Here is a 23,255-nt window from a genome sequence, read left to right on the forward strand (position 1 = left end):
TGTCATTGTACTGTAGATTATCATATACATTAATATACATTTCCAGAATATAATAGCCTTTTTTTCTTCATTCATTAAAGATCCCTTATCTGTCATGTTTCTATATTTTGATCTCTCCCAACAACAATCTAAGTCCAACTGACATCTTGGCTTCATGTTAAGAGTGTGGTTAAATGGTGGTGCATGACTGTGGCTAGGAAGCTGTCAGTCTGTGTAATGGTCCTGGGAGGGGAAGCCCGGACTGGTGCTCCGTGCCATGTTGTTGTTTACGTTCCCACCCTGGGTGAGCTAGACGACGGCATGTCATACAGCCATGGGGGTGGACGTCATCTCTCATCCTCCCCGAGACAGCGGACGCTCGGGGGTCTGAGTGTCACCACTTGTAGGTGGTATGACCACAGGGCTGTGTGCGTGTGGATGCCTGCGAGGCCAACAGCTGCATGATCCATGCTCTCTGTGCTCTCTCAGGCCAGAAGAGGAGTGGGGCCAGGTGAGGGTGAGAACGAGACAGGCATATGAGAGAAACGAGCCAGTATCTTCAGGGCCTCTCACTTTTCCTCCACTATATGGGTGGGCAGCTGGGTGCGTACTTCTCTCGCCAGAAAGACACTCTCTGTCTGGACCCGGCAAAGTTGATGAATTTCTCCCCTCATCTTTGACAGGTCCTCGTTTGCTTTCATTCAGCCTCTCATCACAGGTTCAAAGACAAGCAGATCATTTCCTTCTGGACGATGAGAAGATCATTGTGCCTTCAAAAAATGATTGGTATCCAAACATTGCTGCCCTAAGGCAATTTAGCTTATCATAATTGGGCTTACTCAAGGGCTATGATTTTAGTGTTATAATGCATTACATTATCTAAGGAGCATCATTCACGGCATTAACTTTAAGTGATTTAATAACATATTATTTCCCTTTATGTATCAAGCAAAGATATGGGGTTGTCATTTTGTACTGTGGGAGCATTCTTCTGCCTAACAATAACCCTGCTGCCATAGTGTCTAGCCAGGAGAGGGAGACTGATCCAGCTCAAAATCTTCTCTAGTTCCAGGAAACTAGTTTTTTCGAGGCCCCAAGGGTACCAAGGTTGCGATCAGGCAACAGTGTCTCTGTTGGGGCCACACACAAAGTTTTGAACATCTCCAGCCCAATCCAGAGAGCATGTATCCAAACCTGCCAACCCATACAAATCATCGACATGTTCTCGGTCACTAAAATGTAACAATTGTGAGTTTCATCCACAAACAGGTTGAAAATCACTTGGTCAGTCTGACAGGAGTTGTTCCACACCTGGCGTCTAGGACCCTGCATGCCTGTGGAGCTCAGGTGTGGGGGAAGACCGGTAAGCTCAGCTCATCCTTTCTCCAGGGCTGAAAGATAGAGGACAGATAGTGAGGACTCTGTGACTTTGGCAAGTGGCGAATACGCACTCCAGAATCTGCCAAAGGCCCTGTAGGGGCCCCACTCTCCCTTTTTCTCTCCTACCCTTCTCGTCTGAGCTCGAAGTTAAACCTGCAGATATCCTTACTGCCCTGGGCAACTGTTATGACAACTCAGAATGGTGAGAAGCAGATGCAAGAATTGGCATGAAAAGGAATCAAGTTCTTTGACATGTGGGGGTAGGTTAGGAAGGGTTCTGTTCTGGGAAATGTGTAGCCTGGAGAGACAATTGTCAAACCTCCACCAAAAGGTAGAGGTAACCCTTCATGTTTATCAGCTATGTGGCCTGTGGGGGTAAACAAAATATAAACAGGCACAAATCCCAGCGACGTTTCGCTGCTCTACACACTCAGTAGCCTCTACTCAAGGGACACAGCTCTACCCACCTCTATCATCCCTAGTGATACTGATAGAGTGAGAGAGAAGTGATTGAGGTGTGGTGTTGTAAGGGTGCCAGAGAGTGCCCCGGGATGTTTCTCTCTCTATTGGATCACCAAAGAAGCTATTGTTAAGCTTAGAGGAAAAACACCAGTCAGATTACTCTGAAAAATGAAATCATGTCTCTTTCACACCCTCGGTGACAGAGAGAGAGCACGAGCACTTGACAGGCAGCTTCGCAAACAATCCATCACCTGACCGCGCTCATCCTGGGTGCCCTGTTCATGACATCTCCCAATCTCCTCTTCCCATGGAAAGTTTGATATGATTATTGTTGGTGCCTGTGACTGCTCCTGGATGGACAGAGTGGCGTATTCCGACACCAATCTGTGGAAAAAAAGGGATAATTAGACAAAGCCAGGCTGTACTGACAAAACCTAGCCTGGAGACATCTTCACATTAAGTCTTTCCCGTCACATGTCTTCTCTACATCAGATAACCATTCCTCCCTTAAAGTCTAGTCAGGCTGAGGTGGATAGGATTTTGTGTGAACAGAAGCATTACTGTCACTGATTCAATGTCCTCAGGATATGAAATATGATATAAATATCCTTACTTTGTTATGATAACTTAAGCATATATTTATTTATTTTTTATGCATGGAAATGCATATCCAACCCACAACATTGTGTGAGGTAACATTTATGACTTTGATATATGATGAAATTTCAGGTACATTAAATGTCACTTGCTGCTTGATATGTACAATATTTTGTAGTTATAGTTACATGTATTGCTTTCTCTGTGCTATACTTGCGTGCCTCATGACGACAGGACGTTTTTTCTTTTTCTTCTATGACCTAGATCCAATCTACTCGGAGGACAACACGCCGTCTCGAGGCAAATGCACCCGGAAAAGAATAAACATATACACCAGTATTTTACAATAAAATATAGTAAACTTCATTATAAACGTTTTATTTTCCGCTGGTCCACCTACGTAAAAAAAAAATACTGGTTTACGACTCCTGTCGTGCTTTGGATTGACTGGATCTAGTTTGTGTGTATACAACTTCCGCCCTTTAACTTCCGTATACACTCTGTACTGATGACGTGGGCATTGCTAAAGGCTACTTAGCTGTTCAAAATAGTAAACCGGTGCGAAAGTGGTAGGCTACATAATACACACCAAGAAAAATAAGTATTGTGGAACGTAGTTAGATAAAGGAAAATGGAGACATTGTATCATCAGACGAACAAGTAAGTGTGTCAAGCTATCATTCTAGACCAGTTCACAAGTCAAGTTAAGTCAGTGTAGCTAGGCTAACGTCAGGGTAATGTCAGGTACAGTAGCTAACTAGCTAATAATATATGTATCATTTAGCTTATGTTGTATGGCAACAATCATAAGGCTAAATAAGTATAGCTGTAAATCCTTCAAGAGAGCTAGATTAATGTCCTAAGTCATCGGTTCAGTAAACTGTTATTAAAAGTGCAACAGTAGACATCCACATCGCGATAGCATTAACTGTAAGTTTACGTTGTGTGTCAGATCCTCTTTAGATAACTCCTCATAAATCAGTAACACTTTGTTTGAATTGGGAATATTCTCTCCTGACTATGCTAGGCAAATCCAAGAGGTGCAATCCTACATGGGGCGCCTGGAGTCGACGGATCGTCAGTCTGTCCACTGTAAGTTGCCTACTTACCTCTTAGCCAATGCTGATATTCAAACATCTAATATTTGAAATGTAAGAGATCCAGTTGTGACACAACTATTAATAAGTACAATTATACACATTGTGTCAAAATGCCTGTGCTTCCCTGGAATTTCAAGGATTGGACACTTGTAGTGCACCCTAGTGACATAGTGACAGTACAGGAGTAGGGAAAAAGTACCAGATGTCAGGTCAGCCTGTGTCTTGCTGATTGTTTTGGGAAGTGGGTGGTGTGCTGAGAGCCAGGCTGGTGCCAGGGCAGGAAGTAGAGGGGTGGAGGAAGAGAGGGCTTGGAGGGCTTCTCCAAGATTGTAGTGGTTGCCGCCAGATGGCTGGCTGTGACAATGACATCATTTTGCATGTTGCAGGACTGTTGAAGGGCGAGCGTCTGAAGGTTACTGAAGGAGAAGGGTGGAGGGACAAGATGGCTCTGGTCCTTTTGTTAGATAAAAGCTTCCCAATAGCACAGCTCTGTCACCATGGAGTCAAGTAGTATCTTTAATCTCGACAGTCTGAGAATTGAATGAAGGGTGTAACAGCTGCAGATTCATATCTTAACTTCAAATAAGAATCAGTGCTTGATTTGCCTTTTATCTAAAGATTATTTATTTACATGGCCTTTTGTTTTACCACAGATCATTAACTCATGAGTTATAGGAAATGGCTTGTTTACTTCCCCCTCGCCGATTCACCTGAATTGGCGTGACTGACATTTTGACAAACCCATGACTGCTTATGAGACCATGTGAATCGCTATTTTTGTTGTCAAACATTTATAGGAACTTTTCAATGAATACATTTGTAATGCAAGTTTTCTTCTTTTTTTTCTCCCTCTTCCTAGTGTTGGAGAATGAGCTGCAAGCCAGAATCGATCAGATTTTCAGTCATTTGGAGCGTCTGGAGATCCTGGCCAGCAAGGAACCACCTAACCGCCGCCAAAATGCTAAACTGTAAGTCCAAACATGTACGCGTTGACCGAGGAGCACACAGGTGGCAGGGTGTGGGGCTTGTCTCCTAGAGAGATGGGCTGGGTGGACCACATGAAACCGGCAGTGTTCCTCTGCCCTGTGGCAACATGGCTCTGAGAAAACATTCCCCTCGGAAGCCCCGTCATCATCAGCATTCCTGCTGCGTTGGGGAAGGCGTCACTTCTGAGCTGGGTAAACAGGCCCCGGGCGACACTCTGCTCCCCATCCCACAACGGGCCTCTGATCTCAGGACAGCTCTGGTGGGGCTGCAGGGGAGAGCCAGGCACAGGTGATGCTCAGGAAAGTGTGTGTGTGTGTGTGTGTGTGTGTGTGTGTGTGGGGGGGGGGGGGGGAGCTTCAGGTGCTTCCTCCTCATCCCAGCCAGGTCAGATGGGGGAAGGATGGAGATTGAACGACTCGCGTTTGCCATGGAGAAAAGATTTTCACCGAGGACAAGGGGAGGGGGAAAAAATGACCCGAGTGATGAAACCGTCCTGACCTGAAATACGTCAGGCGCCACATTCAGGTCTCAAGGCACAGACGCTCTAATGGGTTGTTTTCTTTCCTTTCTTCCCAAGACGGGTGGACCAGCTCAAGTACGACGTGCAGCACCTCCAGACAGCCCTGAGGAACTTCCAGCACCGGCGCTACTCCAGAGAGGCCCAGGACAGAGACAGGGAGGAACTCATGAGTCGCACCTTCACCACCAATGTCAGTCTCACACCACATCACCACAGCACTACAGTGACAAACCCAACGACACATCGCCAACGTCTAACCGAGGAGTCAAACGGACGACCATTTGAGTCGTGCCAAGCGGTAGTTCCTCGGGAATAATGAATGTTGTGTCCAATGTCACTGTCCCTACAGGATGCAGACACCTCTATACCCATAGACGAGACGCTCCAGTTCAACTCCAGCCTCCATGACGCACACAGGGGCATGGATGACCTCCTGGGCAGTGGTGGCAGCATCCTTGGAGGCCTGAGGGACCAGAGGGGCACACTAAAGGTGTGTGTGTGTGTGCGTGTGTGTGTGTGTGTGTGTCGTGTTGTGGGAGTGAGAGATGCACACGGGCACTTGCCAAGGAATACTTGGTGTTACAGTGAGAGAGAGACATAGGTGTGTGTACTAGGTATAATGTACGTGTGCACAGTAGACAAGATGAATGTGTGTGTGTGTGTACACGAGATATGGTGTGTGTACTAGATATGGTGTGTGTACTAGACAAGATGAATGCGCGTGTGTGTGTGTGTGCTCGGTAGGGTGTGTGTACTCGACCAGCTGAGTGTGGTCACCAGCTGAGTCCATGTTTCCAGGGAGGAGATCTTCCTCCCCGGCCCAGCTGGTGTCCTCCTGTTATCAGGGTGTGTCCGCTGAGCCCCACAGTCTCAGGGCCGGCCTGAGGGAGGGGGATGTGAGACTCTCTGGACTCCCAGTGTATATCCTCCCATCTGCAGTGGGCCCCTGCACATGTTCAGTGATGCATCGATGTGATGTGCTTCTCTGATACAGGGGACTCATAAGAAGATGCTGGATGTGGCGAACATGTTGGGCCTGTCCAACACAGTGATGAGGCTGATTGAGAAGAGGGCAACCCAGGATAAGTTTGTCATGGTGGGAGGCATGCTGATCACCTGTGTGCTCATGTTCCTGGTGGTCAGGTACCTGGGCTGAACGCCACACTGCTGGCGTGTCGCAGTTTGGACTCGCAGTCCAGGACATTTCTGCCTAATACCCCACGTGATATGTGAATGGTGAACATCGTCTTTGAATCTGAGTTTCCTATCATCTATGGTTATCAGATTTGGGAGATACAAATATTCCAATTTTTATGCCACATTTTATGTATTAAGTAGCCGGCACCCATTAACTAATGATTGATGATATGCAAGACATTATGTTCATGGATTCTACTCTAAACTCCAGGATACAGGTATAGAAGAGGTTGATCGTAACTGTTTGTCTGATTGACAGCTGTAAGTTGTAACACTGTCCTTCATGGAAGTCAGTGTAACAATGCAGTCTAGTTATGAGAGAATGTTTACACAGTCCATCACTTTCAGCTCACTTGGCTTGTGTCTCCTTAAAAAGAAGGTTGTCCAATTGCCTGATGGATTCTATGTGTTGTAGTTTTGTTAATTCTTGTTGATCGTCAGCACATTCTCTCAGTTCATTTGACTGCCATTCAACCAATCAGAGGATTTTTAATTTTTAAGTCTGGAGCTCCCTAGAAACAAGTATTGAGCTGTTGTCTGATGAAACATACTGGTATCTGAGGACACACCAGATTAATGATGCTGCCTGACATGTTCTACTAACATGACCTCACTGTGTGATTAAAATCAGTGTACAGCAGGGAAGTAGGGGTGGTCACACAACGGTTACCTGCTTGATTATAAATTAAGGAACTTAGGACAACTTGGGAGTTTGTAAACACAAACTTGTCGTAGTATCCATTGTGTTTGACGACATCTTTATTTATGACTATTCTTGTGAACTTCTCTGGAAAATATGCTTGGTCTTAGTCTCACTATGTGAGTGTAACCAATGTTCTGGATTGAATAAAGAAATGTACAGACTAATGTGTTTAAGAATCCCACTATTTATAATTGTATTCGGGTACTGTGTTGCTTTCAAAAACACTATGTTAAAATACATTTCAGTACATCTTACATTTGCCTGGACCTTTCCAATATGAAATACTCTCACCCAATTTGTGGTTTAAATTTACAACCACACTGCTATTGTGTAAGGCCTTTCCCTCTACCATTTCAAATAGAATTAGTGGAAGCTTTCTAAAGCTCAGGCACTTGAGACCGAGTCTAGGGCTCAGTCCAGACTCCAGCCTTGTCCTGACTGGGCATGGATGTTGGGTTAACTCCCCCACCATCAAACGTTCTCACAAAGAAGACGCCAATCCACATTTACCCGTGGAACACACATGGAACTCTGGCGCCATCTAGTGACTTCGTTTGGAAGGTCGATGGGCATGGCAGTGTGTTCATGTGGAACGACTTGTATAGCCTCCACAAGGGCCAGAAGAGAATACAAACTGACAGTTATGAACTCAAAACTTTATTTGCAGATGCATAATAAGGTTAAAAAAGACATAACATTGCTGCCATTGTACAGGCCACCCCTTTCACCCTGCTCCCCAGAACCCAGCCTTTCCTATACAGAAGTTCAGAAATAGCCTTGATAAAACACATGCGCTTGTCAGCCTTTGTTCAAAGTTTTTACATGGTCTATCTGCATGTTTGTTTTTGAAACAGTAGCTACAAACAAAAGCTACGACTTTAGAATGTTATTGGTTTTAACTACGGCAATTTTATTATTTACAGTAAGCAAAAAGTACACAAGGGGGAAAAGCTCCTTTTGAGGAGAGTTTTGGAAATAATTTAAAAACAAACCCCCCAAAAAAACAAAAACAATTATTGCGGTATACTACAATCATACAATTGTTACATGATGCGAAAGCAGCATCTTGATGTACAGATTTCAGTGCAAGTCATTTAGATAGATCACTACCATTGGGCGCTTGACCCCAAGGCTTCCTCCACTTCCAATGTGAATTAGAATTCATGAGTCAGGAATAAAGAACACCCCTCATATGGACATCATATTAATGGGAAACTTCACGTTACTCACTGATCTATGTACAATATGCGGTATTAGGTTCCTACAGAGAGCAAGTAGTCATGTGAAAACTAAACTGGAAACAAATGACAATAGATTTCAGGTGATGGATCTACAGGGTTCAATAACAAAGTCAGGCCACTCCCCCAGTATAGAAGGGCCCCTCCTAATCCACCCTTCTTTTATTTATTTTTACCAGTCTACTTATGGCTTCAGCCACCAAAGTCTCTTTGGCTGTGCGAAATCTAAGAGGAACATGGACAGCAACAATCATATTCAGGACAAACTGAGAGAAAAAAAAAAAAAATACTCAAGTGGTTTATTTTCCTGGCTTCTCACTCAAAGCAAACAGATGTAACCAAGTTTGCATACACAGCCAGGATTTGACCCCCCCCCCCCCCCCCTCTACCTCCACCCTGTCCAAAAAACCCAGGGCATAAGGTCAGCCATGGGCTCCATAGAAAAAGTCCTTTAACTTCACAGCCTAAAGAAATCAGTGTGATAAACATCTGCACAGACAAGCCCTCATAGTGGCCGGTAGTGTGCTAAGGGCCAATTCGATGTTGGCTAACTCTCTCCTCACCACGGTCTGCACAACGGTGGAACTCCTTTTCCCTTATCCTCACTGCTTCCTCCGCCCAGTTCAGACCTTCATACCAGGTCCGTTTTGGTCCAACCCCCCCCCCCCCTCTTGGCAGGCTGATGTGGACACCCTGTGCTCCCCCCCCACACCACAGAGCTTCTCAGGTGCCATGGTTGGGGGGGTGCTGGAGGTCTTGCCCTGAGAAGATGGGGTGGAGGAGGGGGTGGAGCTGGAGAGCGGCGGCGGCGGCAGCGTTGCTGTGCCGGGGGGCGAACAGGGTGGGGTAGAGGCCGTGTGGGACGTGGTGGAGGGCTAACGGGGTGTGGTGGAGGGCCGAGGCGGGGATGATGTGTATGGGCTGCCCGGAGAGGAAGGCCGTGTGGTGCGCGGGGATGAGGCCAGCGTGTTGCAACGAGTGTCCGAGCGAGTGCTGTAGCGAGTGTCCGAGCGAGTGGCCCAGGTGAGACAGGGAGATGGGGGTGAGGTGGTGCTGGGGGATGTGGTGGACCTGGGCCAGCTGGGGGTGGTGAGGGTGGTGCGAGGGGTGCGGGTGGATGCCCATGGCCGCCGCGGTGGCGGCGTGGTGCTGCAGGATAGCGTGCTGTACGGTGGTGATGGAGGTGGCCGAGGCGGCGGACACGGAGGGCTGCTGGATGTGGATCTGCTGCAGGGTCGGGGGAGGCGGCGCGGGGGCCATGTTGGCGGCTGCGGCGGCGGCTGCTGCGGCGGCTGCGGCGGCAGCGGCCGAGGGGAAGTTCTTGACCTGCTTGGCTAGGAGCTGCTGCTGGATGTGCTGCTGGGCGGCCTGCTGCAGCTTGCCGTACTTCTCCATCTCCTCCGGGGTGAAAGTGATGGGCTGGCTCTCCAGGGGCGCCAGGCTGTCCTCCTCAGCCTCCATGCCCATGTCGTCGTCCTCCAGGCTGGGTGGGGGGTAGCCGGGGTAGGCGTGCATGGGAGGCTGCTGCATGTCAGCCATGAGGGAGTCCATCATGGGGTTCTGGGAGGGGTCCTGTCCCGGCTCGCCCTGGTACGGAGCCATCATCAGGGAGGAGTCCTGCTCAAACAGAGGCCTGGCCTCATGAAGTAACTGGGATTCGGGAGTGGGGTGGGGAATCTCTTCCTGGACTATGGTATTCTGGATGGTCTCCTCGACCTTCTGTACTGGTGGAGGGGGTGGGGGTGGCGGAGGAGGAAACTCCCTAATGGGCTCCACCAGGATCACCTCTCCTCCGGCCTCAGAACCTTTCCCTGCCCCTGACTTCTCGCCGTCGTCTGGTCTGATCAGGGGGATGATAGCAGGCCTCTTCCCAGACTGGAGCTTCCCAAACAAAGGCAGCATGCTCTTGCTGCCCAGCAATGGGGGTAGTTTGGGCCCAAAGTAGCCCTGTGGGGGGTCTTTGACCTTGCCGGATTTTCCAGAGGGGGCGTCATCGGAGCCTTTCCTGGACTGGACCTTGTCCAAAAGCTGGCGGGCAATTAAGGAGTTCCTGTGTTCCCCGCCTCCGTCTCCGCGGGAACCCCCGGCCCTCTGGCTCTGAGAGCTGGAGGAGACGCTGTTGCGGTTGGGGGCTCGCGACGCGGCCGAGCGCGGCGACTGCGAGCGGTAGATGCGCGAGCGGTTGAAGTCCCGCCGGCGGGTGTCGCTGTCGGCGCGGCGGGCGGCCCCGCGGCGCTGAGGGGAGCCCTTGGAGCTGGAGGAGCGGCTGGCCGAGCTGCGGCTGCGGCTGTAGCTGCGCCTCCAGGAGCGGGCGCTGCTGCTGCGGCTCCTGCTGCTGGAGCTGCGCGAGCTGCTCCGGCGGCGCTCGCGGCGGCGCCTCTTCCGCCGGCCGTGGCTGCGGCTGCGCGAGCGCGAGTCTTCCTCCGAGGACGAGGAGGAGGAGTGCCGCCTCCTGGAGCGCCGGCGCCCCCCCCGGCGCTCGTACTCAGAGTCCGAGGAGCGCTTCGAGTGGCGGCGGCGGCGTCGCCGGCGGTGGCCCCCGTCGCTGAAGTCGCTGTAGCTGTCCGAGTAGCTGCGGCTGCGGTGGCTGTAGGCGCTGCTGCGCCCCGACGAGCGCTCCGAGCTGCTGGAGTACGATTGGCTGCGGGAGGCCTGGCCTCGGTGCTGGTGCCGCCGGCTGCTGCCCCGCCGGTCGCCCCTCCGGGACGAGTGGCTGCGAGAGCGGCCAGAGTCCTCGCTGTGGCTGTGGTGCCGCCGCTGCTGCTGCTGATCCCGGGGGCTGGACCTGCGCTGGCGCGAACGCTTCAAGGCCGAGCCGCCGTCCTCCTCGCTCTCGCTGCTGGGGGGTCGGCCGGGACCGGGGCTTTTCCTGGCGGAGGAGGAGCAGGAGGCGCTGGGCGGGGCGCTGGGCTCCGTCTTCTGTCTCTTGGTGCCGTTGTGCTCCTCCGAGGGGTTGGCCTTGCTGTCCGAGGCTTTCCCCGAGCTGCCCTCCTCCGGGCCCGGCTTGGGATGGGCCTCCTTGGCGGGTCTCTTCCTCTTCCCGGACTCTGACCCTGTGGCTCCCGCCGCTGCGGCCGAGGGGCCGGCCCCTTTGTCGTCCTGCTTCTCCTTCTCCCCCCCCGCCGCCTCTTCCTCCTCCTGGCCCGAAACTTTGTTCTTGCTCTTCTTTCGTTTGCGTTTCTTCTTCTTCTTGGTCTTCTCTCCGGGAGCGTCGGCCGGTGCCTCCCCCTCCGCCGCGGCGCCTTTGTCCTTCTCTTTGCGCTTGGAGTGTTTCCCAGACTTCTTATGCTTCTTCTTCTTCTTTTTCTTCTTCTTCTCTCCCTTGCCCCCGGACTGTCCCTTCTGAACGGCCCCCTCCTCCTGGGCCCCCCCCTCCTCCTTTAAGGAGGGCGGCTCCGGGTTGGTGCTAGGCCCGGCGGGGGGGGAGGCGACGCACTCCGGCCCTTCGCTGGTCGGGGCAGGGGCCTCTGCTTTGGGCCCCTTCTCAGAAGCGTCTCCTGGGGGCTTCGTGCACTTGGCGGCCTGGCCGGCTCGGGTACCTTTGTTCCGGGACAGTTTGAAGTCAAAGTAGAGGGGGTTGCAGCTGTAGGAGAGAGAGGGCGGGGCGCGGGTGAACTCCAACAGCTCCGAGGGCCACTGCAGGGTGGTGCTCTCGTCTTTGCTCAGGACCGGAAAGAAGGGACCTGAAGGGATTTTAGGACCCAAGTTCTCTTCTGATGTCTCTGGCTTGCTGTCTGGCACTGTTGCCGGGGTGAGGGTGGGAGTAGGTGTGGGGCTGGTGGCGGCGGCTGGGGCAGGGGGCTCAGCGGAGCTCGGGGACGACTCTTTCGTCTCGTCTTTGGATGATGGTGGTGGTGAGGGAGGAGGGTCTGCCACCTCCATCGGATCAGCCGTCTCTGGCTCCGTCTCCGTTTTGCAGTCTCTTGCTTTTGTCCGTTTCTGCTCGGGGTTCTCCTCGGGCTTCCCCTCTTTCTCCTCCTGTTCCTCCTCCTCCTCCTCCGCCTCTCCTCCTTCCTCCTCTTCCTCCTCCACCTTGATCTCACACTGGTCGGTGGCCTTCATGAACAGCAGGAACTGGAAGTGGGGCTTGACGCGACAGTGGGCGGGCGGGATGTAGTGGTAGTACTCCGGCTCCTGCCCCGAGTAGCCTTCCTCCTTCTTCATCATCATCTTCAGTTTGTTGAGAGTGGAGGCCAGGGAAGCGCCATCATCCTCCTCCTGCTGTTGCTGCTGCTGTTGTTGTTGTTGTTGCTGCTGTTGTTGCTGTAGTTGTTGCTGTTGTTGCTGCTCCTCCTCAGCCCCTGTCACACTGCCCCCTCCCCCCTTGGAGCTCTCTGTGCTGCAGCCCGACGTCTCGTCCTGCCCTCCCGCCTTCTCCCCCTCCTCCTGGCCCTCCTCCCCCTCCAGGATCTCCTCCCCGGGGTCGGTGAACACGGCGGCGACCGTCTCCAGCTTCACGGGGGCTTTCTTGGCGAAGGAGAAAGACACGCTGACCTTGGGGGCTCCAGGCGGCGTCGGCGAGGAGCTGCTCTTCCCCAGAGAGAAGCTGATGGCGGGGGCTGGTTTGGGGGAAGCCTGCTCGCTGCGGTCCTCCCTGCGGTCCTCCCCGGAGGAGCCCTCCAGGGCCGGGTCTGGCAGGGGGAGGCACTCGGGGGTCACAGCGCTGCCGTCCTCTGCCTTCTCCCCGTCCACTGCCACCGTGGTGGGTTTGAACATGGGTCCACTTCCTGGTGTTCTGGAACACAACACAGTAGCGTAAAGGCCATGTCGTCGCGTTCCTGTCAGGTTGTGTGCTTTGTCACGTGTGTTCAGGTTGTGTGTGTACTTTGTGTACTTTTTTTTGCTTTATTCTTTTTTCTATTACACAGCTCTTTGGTTGACACTTGTTTTTATATGTTCGATGTAAACTAATGTGACTGAGATGACTGATTGAAGGCTAAGAAATCTGAGATGTTTGACACACACATACACGTGCTACGATTACACAAACTACCTGTAAACCCAAAGTCTATAAAAAAAAGTATGCACATATGTGAATAATAATAATTGATCGGAGAGTAATGCATGCACAGCATTATGGTTTGGTTCTGGCCTCTAGAGGGCAGTGGAGGGGGTAGAGGTCCTTACCGGTTCTGCTGTTTCCTCTGCTCTGCCAGCTCATGCAGCCTGCGCAGCATCTTCTCCTGCTTCTTCCCACCTTTCCTTGAACGGGAGGAGACATTCCGCGCAAACTCCCTCTGTTTCAGCTCCTTCAGCCTCTGCAGCACAGCACAGGGAGGGAGGGAGGGGGGATGTTTTCTGTGGTCAGGTGGAGCGGAAAGGCAACGAGCACTTTCTCTCGTCGAGGCCCCCTCCCCCTTGGAAGTGGCGAGGGTTCCACTTTGAGCTTCACGTGATGAGACAGGCGCGTGGCAGTGTGGGCTCACCTGCTTGTGGGCGTGATCGTAGGAGTTGATGTGGTTGTCGAACTCCTGGTGCTTCTGGTACTGTTTGTCGCAGAGCTCACAGTAGAAGTTGGCCCTCAGGTCCTCCAGGGCCTTGGCTATGGCCTTCTCCTTCTCCACCTGGTCCTGGTGGACAGCCATAGGAAGGGGGGAGAGAGTCATATGTCAGATACAACATTTCATTGGTGGCTCAGACCATGGTTTCTTGGAGGTTGGGGGCAGTCATCCTCTAAAACGCTGGCTTTTAATCTCTCTGAAATAAATGCTCTGAATGTCTCGAAACGATTGAATGCGACAAAATGTTCTTCATCCGTTCAGGTTTCAAAGCTGTTTTTTTAAAAGCCTTGAAACGGCTTAACCTTGAGATTCTATATAGAACACAGATCCCATTCAACTTTGTGTCCTAGTTTCCAGAAGATTGCGTCTTCTGTGGAAGGAGCTGTGCACAGGTTACGGCATTACCCATACAGTCTCCCCGACGTGCTTAAATACCCTCCTTGGCAGGAGCTTGCCAGCAGGAGAGCTCCAGAGACAGAATACGTGTCAGTGTTAGCAAGTGATCTACGTAAACCTGCTCCTGGGAGTGTGCCAGCCGTGCCAGCATAACCTGTCACACACCGAGCGAGGGCTTCGGCGTACCTCCTTCACTACCTCGATCTTCTCTAACGCCGACCAGCGGAACAGAAAACGACTCCCAACTCCCTAGATGGAGGGCTTCAATTTCCTCCGGTGGAAGGCAGAGGGGGGAGAGAGGGGGGAGAGAGGGGGGAGAGAGAGGGGGGAGACAGAGAGAGGGGGAGAGAGAGAGAGAGGGGGAGAGAGAGAGAGGGGAGAGAGAGAGAGAGGGGGAGAGAGAGAGAGAGGGGGGACAGAGAGAGAGGGGGAGAGAGAGAGAGGGGGGAGAGAGAGAGGGGGGAGAGAGAGAGGGGGGAGAGAGAGAGAGAGAGAGAGAGAGAGAGAGAGAGAGAGAGAGAGAGAGAGGGGGAGAGAGAGAGAGGGGGAGAGAGAGTGGAACAGGAGAGGCTCTGTGATTCTCCCAAGGCCGATTACCCATCTATCCACTAAGAACGACAGCAGATTGTTAACAAGACGGGGCTATGAGTCACAGGTGTTGACGGACAAGGCTAAGAGGAGCCGGGAGAGGGAAATCACTCCTACCACAGAAGAAGACTGTGTTTACAGGGTAAAGGAAAAGGCCGAGTTCTGAAGGGTGAACTTAAACTTGTCAAGAGAGACCGACTGTCCAGCCTCACCTTGTATTTCTGCCGTAGTTCTTCTGTGTCCTCCTTCTCCACCTCCAGCACTCTCCTCTTCTCTGTGGCGTCTTCGGCATAGTCCAGCTACACGTGCACACAGTGGACACTTAGAAAACCTCCCAGTTCGATCAAAGAAATAGACCCTCGCTCCCCCCAAACCCTACCCCCCCCCCCCGTCACATGAAGATCGAATCCCGATTAAAAACCATCCACTGGGCATGTCTGTGTCGTTTCGTTTCCTACATTTGATCTCGTTTACTATGTTTACCGTATGCACCTGCCCACCAGGAAGTACATTCCTAGTTTGTGACCACTTACTTGGCGCTGAAACACTATTCTGATCTGGATTCTGATTCCTACCTCCATCTCCATGCGTCCCATCCCCATGACATCGTATTTGAGGACGATGGGCACAGGGTCGGTGCGTCCTGGGGGGGAGAGAGGCAGAGAGAAGAGGAGGTGAGGCCAGACACACAGACGGGAGGGGGGGGGGGGGGGCTCGGGGACAGCCTGCTTTTAGAGCACAGGGTGCTGGGGTTAGAGAATATTGCCTTGAAGTGCAAAGAGACCAGAAAAGCTACAGTGAACCAAACACCAGCCATTCTCACAGCTTACCACAGCTATCAGGCAGAGCAAAGTTTAACTACTCTGGCACACATTCCCTTTTGTCTAGCTTTCTCCTCTTTGTAGTTGATCAAACGCCTGGCCCTGCCCCTCCCCCCCTGATCCTAGGGTCAAGAGCAGTGGCAGTAGTTCAGAGATTCTTTGAGGTTATTGGAGGAACAGGAGGTAGTTGTTTGGAATGGGGAGAGACAGAGGGGCAAAGTGGACTGGAGAAAGAGACAGAGCATCAGCCAATCTGACGCGGTCTCTCTGTAGCTCCCTCCAGTGTTCCCCCCTGCCGCATATAGCCTCTTCCTCTCTCACGTCTCTCCTCCCTCCCTCCCTCCCTCTCTCCATCTCTCTCTTTCCCTCACAGTGCTGCAGTCCTGTTGAAGCACAACACTAGGTTTACCAAGGACAACACAGCCCGAGGGGTTGGGCCCGGCTACCACAGATTACAGAGCACCACTGCGACAAGGCAGACCATGAGGGCGGTGCAGCCTCCCCTTATCCAACACATCGGCCCTTCCTGAAACCCCACATGACTCTCTGACCCTCACACCCCCCTCTAGTTGTTCCACTCGTGCTTTGGCCTCTACTTCCCTGACCCGGCCTCATATTTCCTCACGGGCTAAAGGGCTCCTTCTACTTAAGCCATGTTACGTAAGCTGTGAAAAGAGCTAGATCAGAAGGAAATTAACTTTAGAAAAATTAACAACAAACCAAAAAAATAAATGAAATCCAAACAAAAAACAGAATGAAACAGAAAAGATCCAAATCAAAACTACGTTGGAGATCGACACGTAATTGCTTAATCCACTCATAATCAGCCAAACGAAGCAGAGAGAGAGAGAGAGGGAGGAAGAAAGGACACAAGCACTGAACTACAGCAGAGTGACGTCACAGGGCAGGGGTTGCCATGGTGACAGTGCAGGGGAGGGGGGGATACTTACCTGATGAATAAGGGGTAAGGGGGGTAAGGGGTGAGGGGAGGACAGACAAACAGACGGACAGACAGGAGTTCTCAAAACAAAAAGCACAAAACAGAATTTGGACTCTAGTCTGCTGCAGCTATGGCTTTTGTCAGCCAGTTATTGCTAGTCAATGTTTTCAAAATCCAATTAGCAATTCCGTTTGGTTTCAGTTTTTTTTTCTTCTCTTTTTTACACGTTTGTGTTCAATTTACCGATAATTTATACCCTTGGGCATGAGGGGCGTCTATGTAGAACTTTCGGAGAGGCCGGGGAGCCACTGGGCTGGGAATTAATGCTCCCAATGTTTGTACAAACACTACCCTTATGTTTTCCTATAGCAACCTCACTACAGAGAAGGAACCACATTAATGTATCCAGCTAGCCTAACTCTCTACTTGACATTCAGGTTTGACTGTGTATCAATGCTTACCCAAAGGACTATTCTATTACGGGACAGGAACTAATGTATGTGCTAAACAGTTACGTTTCAATGACCAGTACTTGAGCTTACACAACTAATGGATTCAGAAAGGACAGTGAAGGTCTTATTCTTACCCCAGGCTCACTGCAGCTGAAATGGAGACGTGAGTCTCATTAATTCCTAGCCCGTAGCAAAAAGACCCAAATCTTGTTTTTGTTCTTTGATAACATCTGCTAGCTGTCTGATGTGTTCCTTTGTATTCACAGCCCAATGGTATAAGAGTATCAATTCGAAAGTCGCAGTGGTACAAATGGCATCTAACGAGGGCCGGGCTAGACTCCCCTGCAGTGGCTGTCTGATGGTTGGCTTTCTAACTATCACTCTAGTTTGTGCAAAATCTACACTGCCCTAATAACGATATTAAACAACAACACCTGAGCATGTCCATTTTGAAGTCTACCCAAGATCGTGTCCGTGTACGCTGTGTCTTTATAGGGTGCTGTCAGGCTGTATAACCACAAGGGGGCGGGCTAGTCACCAGCCCACAGACAGGCCACTGCACACGAGTTCACCTCTGGAGCTTCTCACTGAAGGAGGAGTCAGCACCCAGGCCCAGAATGATCACAACTGTGATCCAGAAAACGGTTAGATATGTCCCGAACTATCACCATATCGAAACACAGTGAAATTACTTTCAGCATTACCCATTCCAGTGGAAATAAAAAGGACTGGACGAAAAGTGTGCATCTAATTCACAGGGTGTGAACGACAAGGTAAAAAGAAATCAAAAAACTGAAAACAAACAAAATGAGAATGTTCGAAATGTATATGTATGAGAATATACAAGCAGCAGAATGAATACTAATACAGAGAGAATTGGAAGCCTATGTGCTCTGATGGCAGGAAACAACATATGAAATAAAACAAACAAAAATGGGAGAAAGAAACAAAATAAAAACAATTCAATCGGGGGAAAAATAACATTTACCACTAAGTTTACCATCAGCACAACATGGGCAGGATCAAATCGCTGTAAAAAAGAAACACCAATTGGTTAAGCAGGAAGATTGAGGCACATAGAGAGGGGAGGGGAGGGTGGGGAGTGGGGGTTGTGGGGTGCAGGGGGGAGGGGGGGGGGAGGGGGGGTTCAGTATGAGGGGGGCCTCAGAGCCCCCTTCTCCTCTCTTCACTCTGGGCTGCCCTTACAGGGATCACCTCTCACCATCCCTTCTCCTCCCCCCTCCCCCAGGCCCCTGGCCCCTGGCCTCACCTCACCTGGCTCACACCCCACTGACTCATGAATATCAAACCAGGACTCATTCTCTCTTTCTGGGATAAACCTAACAGGTGTCCCCTCGTATGTCAGACCCCCAGGCGTCTCCACCATCACCCTACCCCAGCGTCTGGGAGCCAACAGCTGGCTCCAATAACCTCCCCATCAGAGGAGAGCCCCTTGAGGGAAGGGGGACTCTATTCAAAGGAAGGGAGGGGACGATTTCACATCAGTGTGAGGACAAAATGGACTGAACGGGAGAATAGGGGGAGTTCACTGTCCCGGAGTTCAGCTTGCCTAGCTAACTAAGATGTTGTCCTGATAATGGACTCGACATCAAGCACCTGCCAAGTGTGAGATAATGCCTCCTTTCATAGGAGCATGCAGGCAATCACCTAAGCCCTGACGACAGCTCTGTGACACACAACCCCTGTGTCGTCGTCCCCTCCCCCTGTCACATTGGTGTCACAGACAGTTTGTCAGCCTGGTTACCGTACACTTCCACCCCCCCCTCCCCCTCCCTCTCCCTCTCCCCCCCCCCCACCGCCCGCTTCCTCTACGTCTCACCGCCAGCAAGCTCATTTAAGGACATGCTTCCCCCCGGGGCGGTGAAGGCATAAGCTACAGCAACGTGTACCTGGAAGAAGGGGCTGGGGGGCTTTAAGCAGTGCTTAGGAGAGGCGGCCAGGCATCGCAGTGTCTGTCGCCGACAGGAGGCTCGCTCGCCCTGACTTACTTTACGGCACTTTAGTCTGGTGGAGGACTCAGCCAGTTGTGGTGGGTGGAACGAGGACCATGGGGTGGGGTGTGTTACCTCCAGCACTGCTTAAAGCCCTTAGGGGAGGGGGGGGGGGGGTGACAGGTCCAAGGCAGGCAGAGTAGCACCTCGAGGTCAAGCATGCTGGAGGGAGAGGGCGTGATGGGAGTGTGCGACCAGGGAGACGTATTAGGATGCAGGACGGTGTTGTGAGGGGTTCCCTGTAAGTTCACCCTGTGGCCCCCCCGTCAGTGACTGACACACAGATAAACACGTCTCGGTCCCACATCACAACCACACACACACACGCGCGCGCACACGCTCCACAGGTTTGGAGGTAAATACAGGCAAACAGGCAGAGGGGGTTGGGGGGGGGGGGGGCAGGGGCAGGGGGGACCTGTCTAGTCTGCAAGCCATTCAAAGACTGAGCCGTGGTCACAGCCAAACCCCGCCCCCCCCACACCCCGCCCCAATCGCAGCCACGGACACTGATAGGGGGAGGAACACAAATCTAAAGACTTTGGAACTGATGATTCTACAGGACGTAATGGAACATTGGCTGACACGATCTGGCTTGATTTCGGATAGACGTGCTTGATACTGGATCTGGTCTCAATTCAGAGCGCTGTGCGCACGAGCAGATTGTGCGAGTGAAACAAGAGTTTAGTGATTTATAAAGCAAAGAGGGTGAAGCTGAGGGAAGCCATTAGCCTACGTTGTAAAGGGGATGTTACAATACGGTCAATTGTAGAGTGGGAGAAACACATACACGCACACACACACACACACACACACTGACATACAGAGGGAATCCAACAAACCTTACCTAAAAAAAGGGGCAAAAAAAGAACAAAAGAAGAATAAGAACAAAGTCAATACAGTGAGAACTTAAAGCACAGGGGACACATTGCTATTCATTCAAATTCACAACGGTAGTCTTCCTGACAGGGAGGGAGAGAAAGGAAGAAGATTAGCATTCTGCAGAGGTGACCCCACGTACTCTACAGTGGCGTACATGGTGTGATCGTTTGTCAGGTCCACCCATGAGGAAGTCCATGACCATATTTGTGCAGTTATTCGGGTTCAAACACTGGACTGCTAATCCCCCCCCCAACAATTGGACAGGCACTGCCAAACTAGTCTACCCACATAGCCCGCTCCTTACATAACCACGCAACACTCCAGCCAAGAGCAACAACTCAGGAGGGAGATAAAACAGAAACGGTGGCAAATTCCCCCCCCCCCCCTTTCCCGCCCAACTTGTGCGGTCATTCACTTAAGAGCGGCGGCACCGAACTTAATTGAATCAAACTCTCCTCCTGTGGTTTTAGGAGCACGTCCACAAGCTAGCTCAGCAGCAGGGTCTGTGTTCATCTGGATCAGGGAAGCAGGGCTGCTGCTGCAGGGCTACAGGACTGCAGGGCTACAGGGCTGCAGGGCTACAGGGCTACAGGGCTGCAGGGCTACAGGGCTGCAGGGCTACAGGGCTGCAGGGCTACAAGGCTGCAGGTCTGCAGGTCTACAGGGCTGCAGGGCTACAGGAGTGCAGGGCTACAGGGCTACAGGACTGCAGGTCTACAGGTCTACAGGGCTGCAGGGGTGCAGGGGTGCAGGGCGGCGTGTGGGCCCGGCCCAGAGGAGAACCTAGCCGCTAACAGGCTGCATCCTGGGGGTATCACCTGGTAGAGCACCACGCAGCACGTGGGCTGAGGCCTTACCGCAGAGGCCTGGGTTTGAATTTGGCCCGGGCTCTCCCCTCTCTTACCCCCTATCCCCCCTCAAGCCTTCCCTGTCAAAAAAAAAAAAGCAGTGTTCTGGCAGCAACTGAGAGCCGCATGTCCTTGAGTAGAGGCCAAGACAGAACAGCGACATCCACGACAAGGCTGGCAGAGCAGCCAGCAGCAGCCTGGGCGGCAGCGTCCGACTTCATGGCAAACAAAGGCTCCGGAGAGCGGCTGCTGTTTACATTTGCAGTTCCAGTTTGAGACTGCCGTGTGGCATTCCAAGAGGCTGTTTAGCACGGCGGGGCCAACTGGCAGGGCGGGGCAGATTCCCCCACTTGTTACGTCGAAACACCAATAGGCAGAGAGAACAACTGGGCTCGGAGCTCCGCTATGACCTGCGTGGCTCTGAACACGGACGACTTGGGAGTCCGTCAGCGGAAAAGAGCACGCTTACAGGACGTGCCTCAAGTCGAGAGGCTGAAAAGCAAAGAGTGTTTTGTTTGTCTTTTCTAAAAGCAAGTAACGGGACGGCCTGAGGGGGTTAGAGCAGAGCGATGGAGGCTTCTGCGTGGGGAAAGAGAAGGGGCGGTGGACAGACGGGGTCAATGTGACGGGGCTCTTAGCTAACCCTAACCCTAACCCTTAGCTAACCTCGCACAAACGCCCACATCTTCAGCGAACCCCCGACGGACGGCATGGCCGGGCCTGCCTGCCTGCCAACAGTGACATCATTCTACGCTGGAAGAAAACAACACTGTACATCAGCCCATCTGAGAGAGCACAGGCTGGAGAGAGAGAGACAGAGAGAGAGACAGAGAGAGAGACAGAGAGAGAGAGAGAGAGAGACAGAGACAGGGAGGGTGAGAGACAGACAGAGAGAAAAAAGGATGGGAAGAGAAAGAGAGACCAAAGGAAAGGAGGGAGAGACTGGAACAGGCAGGGGCTCTGTGGAGCCCAGCCAGGGCTCTGCAGCACCGCCAGAGAGCCAACAAGCCTGGGAGGACAGCAGAGCTAATGAGGAGCTGAAGTGGGCTAAGCCCTTCCCACACAAGCACAGCTCTGTCCAGCCAGCCAGACCAGCTCAACACCCCCCCGCCTCCACACCAATAGTCAACACGGCTCTAGCCCGCTAACCACCGCCTGGATAAACACCAACACAACCAGGCCTTCACAATCCAGAGCCCTGCAGCATCTTAATGCATTTCGCATTAGCTTAACCCATAGGCGCTTTTAGAAGAGAGCACATGCAGACTGACAGCAGCTCTCTCTGGAGAGCTTGTGTCGCTGTGCAGGCAGACGCACCAGGACAATGAAGGACTGAGGGAGACGCTATGCCCCTCGGTGCAGCTGGTCGTGCACTGGAGACGGTGACTGGGTCATAACAAGCCAGGGAGGAAAGGCTCTGTTCAGTCACGGGCCTGTGGATCTTCTCAGAGGTCATCCATAATCGGCCTCCCCCCCCCCCCAGATGTCATTCATAGAGATGGCACACCCCGAATAATGACTGAAAGACAGTCCGTTTGCAAGCTGAGGCGGTTAAACCATAAAAGACTTCCCTTCCATCCATTTCAATGACATGGCAAAACCAGGCAGAGATCAAAGGAGGAAATGGAGAGAGAAAACCAGGTTAACGGTTTAAATCAAATCAACTCGCTGCTTGAATATCTGTGGATGAGAGCAGAGGAGGACTGCATGTTATGTGTCAGCTGCACAGACATGGTGATTGCATCAGTTCCGCTGACTAGCAGTCCTCTACAAACGCACAGCTCTGCTAATGGCAGCGCTAATGGAGGTACCGATTCATGGCCAAAGTGTTCTGCAAATGGACATTTCTACATCAGAACAGATTTTTTTTTGGGGGGGGGCAACCCCATTCATTTCAATTGTGCAGAACACTGACAATTCCACTGCAGAACAGCTTGAAGAAAGGGAGGGGGAGAGAGAGACAGAGATGGAGAAAGAGATAAGGAGACAGAGAGAGACAGAGAGACAGAGAGACAGAGAGACAGAGACAGAGAGAGAGAGAGAGAGAGAGAGAGAGAGAGAGAGAGAGAGAGAGAGAGAGAGAGAGAGAGAGAGAGAGACTCAGCTGTCCAGGTTTAGGAAGCAGAACGAGCAGCCCTTGGTGCTGGCTGAGGCCAGTCACTCCCTGGGGAAGCTTGTGAGCTCCAGCATGAGTGAGTGTGTGAATGCAGAGAAGGCATTGGTGCTCGTCTAAAGAAACGGCCGGCGTTGCCCGCCGAAAACAAACTGTGGCCTACTTTAGACCTGCTCAAGGCTAAATGCAAAGAGGGACGGGAACAGCAACGACGCAAATAGAAAACACCCTTTACCTTCCTTTCCATCTGTCAGTACCTCCCTCGCTCGCTCCCCCGTCCCCTCCCCTAACCCTGTCCTGTCCTTGGGTTCATGTATTCATCATTTCTCTGCGAGATCTGGTTTGGGCTTTATGAGAGACGGGAACAACATGATTGTGTACCTTTGTGTTCTATGAGGACCTAGTGACAGAGACAGGAGAGGAGAGATCAGACCAAGGGCGTGTTGGAAAAGAAATGAACCGTTGAAACAAATAGAAAAATTGGAAAAGGGGGGGGGGGAGGGGGGGGAAGACGTCAAACTTTGAGAGGGTTGAGAAAAGAG

General features: G+C 51.9%; 2 protein-coding genes and 1 long non-coding RNA gene across 5 annotated transcripts in view; 1 reads left to right on the forward strand and 2 right to left on the reverse strand.

Annotated features, from left to right (window-relative positions):
• Nucleotides 1-33: 33 nt before the first annotated feature.
• LOC146253107 (uncharacterized) lies at nucleotides 34-2,903 on the reverse strand. Its single transcript, XR_014731946.1, has 4 exons — nucleotides 2,607-2,903; nucleotides 2,073-2,205; nucleotides 1,291-1,370; nucleotides 34-1,173 (listed from the first exon to the last, which is right to left on the reverse strand). It is a non-coding gene; the product is annotated as an uncharacterized LOC146253107 (long non-coding RNA).
• A 7-nt stretch (nucleotides 2,904-2,910) lies between these two features.
• On the forward strand, nucleotides 2,911-7,089 carry gosr2 (golgi SNAP receptor complex member 2). 2 transcript variants are annotated; one of them, XM_084678851.1, is made up of 6 exons: nucleotides 2,911-3,078; nucleotides 3,446-3,510; nucleotides 4,378-4,486; nucleotides 5,083-5,215; nucleotides 5,375-5,515; nucleotides 6,020-7,089. In XM_084678851.1, exons 1-6 carry the CDS (start codon nucleotides 3,050-3,052, stop codon nucleotides 6,179-6,181), a joined length of 639 nt encoding a protein of 212 aa, XP_084534977.1. In that variant the 5' UTR covers nucleotides 2,911-3,049; the 3' UTR covers nucleotides 6,182-7,089. The 2 variants fall into 2 exon arrangements, with proteins under 2 accessions (XP_084534977.1, XP_084534978.1); XM_084678852.1 differs by lacking the exon at nucleotides 2,911-3,078 and having other exon boundaries at nucleotides 3,490-3,510; nucleotides 4,378-4,793.
• Nucleotides 7,090-7,566: 477 nt separating this feature from the next.
• gpatch8 (G patch domain containing 8) overlaps nucleotides 7,567-23,255 on the reverse strand; it is a 28,591-nt gene continuing 12,902 nt past the window's right edge. The window contains exons 2-7 of one of the 2 annotated variants that reach the window (XM_084678850.1): nucleotides 17,850-17,891; nucleotides 15,224-15,291; nucleotides 14,861-14,947; nucleotides 13,590-13,733; nucleotides 13,291-13,421; nucleotides 7,567-12,898 (exon numbers count right to left, since the gene is read on the reverse strand). In XM_084678850.1, coding sequence (XP_084534976.1) covers nucleotides 8,887-12,898; nucleotides 13,291-13,421; nucleotides 13,590-13,733; nucleotides 14,861-14,947; nucleotides 15,224-15,250 — 4,401 coding nt within the window. In that variant the 5' untranslated portion in view covers nucleotides 15,251-15,291; nucleotides 17,850-17,891 and the 3' untranslated portion in view covers nucleotides 7,567-8,886. The remainder of the gene's footprint in view (nucleotides 12,899-13,290; nucleotides 13,422-13,589; nucleotides 13,734-14,860; nucleotides 14,948-15,223; nucleotides 15,292-17,849; nucleotides 17,892-23,255) is intronic. The other variant, XM_084678849.1, reaches the window with a different exon arrangement.

Source organism: Hypomesus nipponensis, chromosome 17 (assembly GCF_054491055.1).
Source record: "Hypomesus nipponensis isolate SF chromosome 17, ASM5449105v1, whole genome shotgun sequence".
NCBI lineage: Eukaryota > Metazoa > Chordata > Actinopteri > Osmeriformes > Osmeridae > Hypomesus > Hypomesus nipponensis.